This window comes from Raphanus sativus, chromosome 2 (genome assembly GCF_000801105.2).
Source record: "Raphanus sativus cultivar WK10039 chromosome 2, ASM80110v3, whole genome shotgun sequence".
In the NCBI taxonomy this organism is placed as follows: Eukaryota; Viridiplantae; Streptophyta; class Magnoliopsida; order Brassicales; family Brassicaceae; genus Raphanus; species Raphanus sativus.
The window spans coordinates 10,207,510-10,214,634 of NC_079512.1; the positions used below are offsets into that span (position 1 = coordinate 10,207,510).

At 29.9% G+C, this 7,125-nt stretch overlaps 1 protein-coding gene across 1 annotated transcript; it reads right to left on the minus strand.

Annotated features, from left to right (window-relative positions):
* Positions 1-5,315: 5,315 nt before the first annotated feature.
* On the minus strand, positions 5,316-6,529 carry LOC108831925 (nascent polypeptide-associated complex subunit alpha-like protein 4). Its single transcript, XM_018605425.2, has 4 exons — positions 6,352-6,529; positions 6,168-6,255; positions 5,919-6,043; positions 5,316-5,848 (listed from the first exon to the last, which is right to left on the minus strand). Exons 1-4 carry the CDS (start codon positions 6,427-6,429, stop codon positions 5,498-5,500), a joined length of 642 nt encoding a protein of 213 aa, XP_018460927.1. The 5' UTR covers positions 6,430-6,529; the 3' UTR covers positions 5,316-5,497.
* Positions 6,530-7,125: the final 596 nt, after the last annotated feature.

A 7,125-nucleotide genomic window follows, 5' to 3' on the forward strand; every position in this document is an offset into this window, starting at 1 on the left:
CATATACTTTTATCGAGATATGTATGTTTAGCATATTATATATCAAGTAAACATTTATGGCATAACAAATGTTTTATTCTTTATTTCATGGAATATTATTTTGCCATTTTTTCGTATACACCATATTGGATGTTATAATTTGGTGATTGTTTAGTTTTGATTACCATGATTTATTTATTTATTTATTATATCAATGGTTTCATTGTAATCTTTATATTTGATATGTAATTTGAAACTAATTATGTATGTTGTTGAGTAATTGCCATATTTTTATGAGCAAAGTTTTAAGTATTTCAGGAGATGTCATTTATAACCAGAGAAACATGAAGCTTTGGATTTTCCAATCTATGTTGCACTTTTCACCTATCGAGATAAGTATTATTTTTGTCATGTTTTATATACATGGTCAAATTGAACCTTGATAAGTTAAATTAAGTTGTCTAAGTCATCTATTTTTTAAAAGAAAAAATTGAGAATGAGTCAATATAGAGATGATTAATGGCATTATAGTAAAAAGTTGGTGAATGAAATAATTTCTATATAAATATTATCTATTTTTAATATAATATTCTTATGATAATACATATCTTTATATAATTTGAAATATTTTTTTATATTTCTTTACCATTATATATTTATATATATGAGAGTTTTAAATTTAAATTTTGACCTTAAAATATTTTTAAGTTTTGGAGAACAATCCAAAGAGAAAGAGAGAGGTATAATCATCTGAATGTGGTTACGGCCTAAAGCTCATTATGTATTTTGCATCTAAAATATTTTTACAAGATCTAAAGTATGTAAATAAATCTCAATTATGTTGGATGTTAAGTTTAAAAGGAAAATTTCCTGAAGAAATTTTAATGATACATATATATTGGAAACTTTATTTTTGACACAAGTAATGTTGTCCATCAGACACATCTTAAGAAAAGAGATTAAAGAAGTTTATACTTGTATCTTGTCTCCTTGAGACTCAAAAAAACAATGAACTATTGATGTTAGGTCAAGATCCAAAAAGTTTCTTTTTAAAATTCATACTCTCACTTGAAATTGAGAAAATAAAAATGATAATAAAGAAAGATATATGATTATTTCATCTAAAGATGAAAAAAACATTATTGTGACTACAATACAAGGTAGTAAAATCTTATAAAATGTTTAATAAGATGATATATATGATGCTCCAAAAGAGTACACATTATTATTGCACACAAGAATGCAATTTGAATCCTTAATGTATTATATTCTTATAGGTGTCAAGAGTTGGAAAGATTTAAGAAAAAAATACATGACCAATGTAGGGTATGTTGTTGATTCAAAATGAGATTCATTCGAGATTGATAAACCCAAAGTATTATCATCTCGAGGGGAAGAGTTAAAAAAAATCTCAGATTTTATATTAAGTGAAACATTGAAAAGATTATGTTTACACTAAACTGAGATTGATGAATGCTTCTTAAAGTAGTCCATAGAAATTATGAGACAAGTTATGCTGAGATCTAAGCGAAAGAAATTTTAAATTCCTTTCAAATCAGAAATATTTTTCAAGGTAGTAAAATTAAGTCTTGTTGAGAAAGTATAGATTGCACTACACAAAGATTAATGTAATGAAGATAAATATATAATAAACCAGAAGTTTACAAAATATTTGGCATGAACCAGTTACAACATTTTGTTTAGTAATGATGCAAAAAGATACTTAAACATTTATGTGAATATTCGTTGAAGAACCAAATGATCTTATGAATGATTTTTTATATGTTGTTTGCTTACAAGATAAGATGGTAATTCGGTTTTCACCAGCCAAAAGAAGTTATTGGCATGAATAAAAGAGATGTCGTGGACTGATCACCCGTTATGCATCTTTATAGTATTTGGTGAATTCATGTCTTAAAGTCTTTGACGACTATAAAAATTTCACTGGGATAAGTGCTAAACATTTAAGAAGCACTAAATTCGTATCAAGCCAACAAGTAATCATTATTTCTCCCCACCATTGGTATTGGGTCAGAAACCAACAATCTTCGTCTAAGAATTCTGGATGTGTAATATACATTCGAGTTGCTCCACGGAAAGCTTAATTAAGATGTGTTTTCGAATAAAGTTGGTAATATATGTTGGATATGAATCTCCATTGATGATTAAGAATATTGAGGAATCTCCGAAGGATATAAGTAAGATTCTATATGAATGTTAAAAGTGAATTAGTATTTTCAACACAAGGGTAGAAAATAAACAACTGGAATAAGTTGAAATGAAATATCATTGATCTTCGGACTAAAGAGAATGTGAAATAGAGTCCAAAAGATAATTCAATTACAAAGCTTAGTAAAGCAGTTGTCAGGCACGTTGACGACTGATCCACATAAATAGAGTGATCAAGTCACAATACCAGCTGTAAATGCTCCAATAAGAATTGATGTCTTGAAGAACAATATCAAACTGCTAGTCACGTCTGTAGCATAGTATACAAATCAGTTCTAAAGATAAGAATTCTCGTAAATGGAAAGGAGCATAAATTATAATGGTCAAGAGAAAATATAGTTTTTGAATGATCTCCAGAAGAGACATTAAACATGACTGAAAAAAATTCAGGTACTTGAGACAATGAAGAGATCTCAATAAGTAATGTTATGTATGAAATAAAATGGAACTGATAAGCAAATTAATATCGATGATATTTATGCATGCAAAGTAGTAGTTGATATGATAAATGAGAAAGAGGATGATGAAAAAAGTCTATTGAAAAGTGTACACAAAGAAATGATTGGCCAAATCAGAAAGAAGCAATAGACAAATATAGAAACTCTTACGAAAGAGAGAAGTATTTGGACGAGTAGTCCATATATTAAATGTGTAAAACAAGTGAGATAGAAATGAGTCGTTACATGAAAGAAAGATCAATATGAAACTGATTGTAAAGAGACATAGTTTCATGTGGTAAATGCAACTACTTTCAAGTTCCTTATCAGTCTGGATATAAAGGAAGAACTTGAATTATATGACCCACTGAAAAATATTAATCCATGAAAGATAGATTCCATGAAGGATTGATGATATCAAAATCATGTTCCCGGGAACTCTAGTTACTCAGTCGAATTGACATAAAATATTTTATGGGATATATGAAATATATAAGGATAAAAAATGTATCCATTGGTGTTTTTCAAAAGATTCTGAATCAATAAAATTACTGATTTGAATGTAATCAAAACTCTTGAAGAGTAATAAGAAATTGTTTATTTGTAAGAAAAATCTTGAAAAGACTATATTGTTATGTAATCCAAACTGAATATTTAGAATAAGAGATGTTATCCTAAAAGATCCTTAAAGATTTTAAATTGATCATATTTATAACTGGTCCACTTAAGAGTGCTATTTGAGAAAGTTACTAATCTATTTCAATTTCATACGACAAGAAATATGGAATTTCATATGACAAGAAAAAAATCATAATAGTAACTTTTATAGCTATGGATGAATACCTCACATATAAGAGACAAATGTCTATATAACTGTATGTAAGAAATTTGGTTTAAAGTCTAATTAGACCAAGAAATTATTGTCTATATCAAATGACAATTGTAGACCAAAAGTATATAAACCTTGAATACTCTAATGGAAAGAAAAAAATCATAATAGTAACTTTTATAGCTATGGATGAATACCTCACATATAAGAGACAAACTAGAATAGTACCCGCGTTAAAACGCGGAAATTTTTACCAACCGATAAAATTATGTATAAATATTTGTACAGTAGGTTAATTGGATATTTATTTTACTTTGTCTTGAATTCATAATTTGTTCAGCACTTTTTGAAAATATATTAATAATTTGTGGTTATTATTGAACCGATGCTCTTTTGATTTGTGGAACTATATCTTTATTTATTAGTTGATCTATTTTTTATTCGAATTTTACATGCAGATTTATTATGATGAAACAAATAACTAACGTTAAATTATTTCTAGAAAATATAATTGATTTTATGTTTTTGTGTTTAACGATTTAACAACCTCCACAATATGTGGTAGCAATACATATTTATGACCCAATTAATATCTTACATTGTTAATAGATTAAGTAAATCAGTATATTATATAATGAGTAGAATTAGGAATAGGTCCAAACTTAAATGACAACATTTAGTAGTAGATAAAAAATAGGACTCTAAATTAATAGATTAGATGTCTATATAACTGTATGTAAGAAATTTGGTTTAAAGTCTAATTAGACCAAGAAATTATTGTCTATATCAAATGACAATTGTAGACCAAAAGTATATAAACCTTGAATACTCTAATGGAAAGAGTTTATAATGATGTCTCAATTTCAAAAGAGATATATTTTACTGAAATGCATATCCTGAAGATTTTGTTTCTAGGGGAAGAAATATGATTGTGTGAATGTATTTTTTCCTTATTATGGTTTTTATTCCACTAGATTTTTTTATAGTAAGGTTTTAACGAGGCAACAAAGAACATACAAATGATAGACACCCAAGAAAATTATTATAATTTCAAAGTTGAAAGTCTATCACTGATCTAAAGTTTTTGAGATCAGAAAAATCAAGAAAATGATCAAATCATACAAGACTCATGCACTATCGAAGAATGTCCATGTCAGTATGCTACATGTTCGTTCGAGTCACAGTTCGGTTGGCTTATTCACTAATACATTATTTAATGTTACTTTTAAAAAGTTAGTTCAGCTTATTGGATTGCAACATCTAAAGGATCTTCAAGTATGTATACACGAGGGGAAGTCATTAAGTGCTCCACTCTTTATTCTTAAGTCATGGATTTTCCTATAGGGTTTCTTGGCAAGGTTTTTAATGAAGTGAGATCTATGACTTTTTGAAAGCACTTTGATATAAAAGACATCGAAAGAAAGTGTTATGAATACTGTGGTGATGTCCATATGTAAAATCCTAGATATACTTGTTCCCTCCAAATTAAACTTTATCTCCAAACTATTGTAATCCTATATAAATGATTCACTCATTAGAATAATGGGCACCAATTTTCTCTCTTCTCTTCTTTTCTTATAAAATGATTCCTCTTCTCTTCTTTTCTTATAAAATGAATCTAATATTAATAGATTAGATGATCAAAACAAATTTAATAGATTAGATAGATGATCAAATTATGTTGGTTTCTAGTATTAGTTTTACTTTTTGTAATTTGATTTTTTATTTTTCTGACAACATCTGAACTAAACTAAAACTAATTTTAAATTAAACTGGACTCCTCCAAACTAAATAAAAACTAAACTAAGATTGGATTCAATTAGAGTTTCTTCTAAAAATAATAACCGAAATGTCCACCTTACTAAACTGTCTTACAACATTAGACATGAATGCCTCATATTATAAAGCAAAATAGCCTTAAAATAGTGGAGAAACACAAACAATGTTCGAGAAACGAAAAGTGAATTGAGAAACGAGAAGTGAATTGAGAAACGAGAACCATTGCGAGCTTCTGCAACTCAACCTATGTAGTGAGCTCCATAATGGCAGAAACGATATCTCCATCATTGGCTTTAAGAGCCTTAGTGGCTTTGGCCTTGGAGACACCAGCTTGAGTCATCACGAGCTCAACATCCTTGGCTTCAACACCAGTCTCATCAACATCTTCATCTTCCTCCTCCTCTTGTGCAGCAGTGGCTGCTTCAGAGGCATCAGCGTTAGGGATCATAGATGCAACGTCTGGCATCTTGAACCTCTGAGCAGCTTGAGCTTGTAGCTGAGAGCTCATATCGTCAATCTTGGCCTCACCGAATATCACATAGGTGTCCGAGTTTGGGCTCTTGAACACATCCGGCTTCGAGATGACAAACAAAACCTGAGGGGGAACACACACAAAGAATCAAAACACTGCTTGATTAAAACGAAAGTGATGAGCATGCTCTTACATTCTTGGATCTCTTGATTGTGACTCTGCTAACATCAGTAACAGGTTTCATTCCAAGTTTGAGCATTGCTTTGCGGCTTTTCTTCTCGCTTCTACTTTGCTTAGAGCTCTCATTCTCACCAGCTCCTTCACATACAAAAGACAGTAACAACAACAACATGAACAAAACTGTAGATTCTCTATATCACTCGCATAACAGATTCAATCCAAAACTATTCTTATGAATCGAGGCAGAACATGATTGACATACCATCGACGTTGTCATCGTCGTCGTCGTCATCAACATCGTCTTCCTCATCTCCGTCTTTGACATCTTCAACGACAACATCATCTTCCTTCTGCTCCAACAAAAACGAAACAAATCGTCAAAAATCGAAACAAATCTGAATCGGTTAACGGACAAAAATAAAGAGAGAGAGAGAGAAACGTCGAACCTCGAGCTTCGTTTGCTCTTTGACGGCGTCCTTCAACAGCTCCTCAACCTTCACTTCGTCGACGACGGGGCCTGGCATCTTCTTCTTCGAACGAAACGAAACGAAACCCTTTCTAGAACAGCGCAGCGAAAATGGTACCCTTTTATGTTTCAGTGGCTAAGAATAAATATGGAGAGGGGAGGAGAGGGTAATCTATCGCTTGAGGGCTTACCCTATCATCAGCCCAATTTGTATGTAATGGACATTGTAAAAGCCTGTTTTAAAACTCCTCTAGGTCTTGTGAATTGCACCAGTGGGCTAAATACGTCAGGTGATTTTAGTATGTTTGATTTTAGTAGTATACTAGATTTTTCTGACCCGTCCTAAGACGGATATATTTTTTATTTTATACTAGATATAAGCCCGTTGCGTTGCAACGGGATTTTTAATGTTTTAATTTTATAAAGAACAAAGTAATAATAATTTATTATAATTTTATGATTGATTTTCATATATTATGTGAGATTTATTTTATAATTAATTTTTTTACATAAGTTCAAGTTAAAATTTTATTTTATAATCATGATACATAGATGAATTTTATTTATTTATTTAATAGATAGTTTTATTCATGATTTTTATTAAATCATTTATTATATTGTTTAATTTTATAATTTAATTTTGTTAATAATATTTTTTAAGTTGCTTAGTTCTGCAGCACGCTCCTGCACGCCGATTCCCCAGAGTTGTATAGAATTAATATGATGGCAATTATATATTTAAAATGTGACTTGT

Bases quoted from the DNA above. Each gene is read 5' to 3' on its own strand.
- LOC108831925 (XM_018605425.2), bottom strand. From the start codon at position 6,429: ATGCCAGGCCCCGTCGTCGACGAAGTGAAGGTTGAGGAGCTGTTGAAG. The intron at 6,044-6,167 runs GTATGTCAATCA...TTGTATGTGAAG, and splicing joins CGACGATGACAACGTCGATG to GAGCTGGTGAGAATGAGAGC. The intron at 5,849-5,918 runs GTAAGAGCATGC...GTTCCCCCTCAG, and splicing joins CAATCAAGAGATCCAAGAAT to GTTTTGTTTGTCATCTCGAA.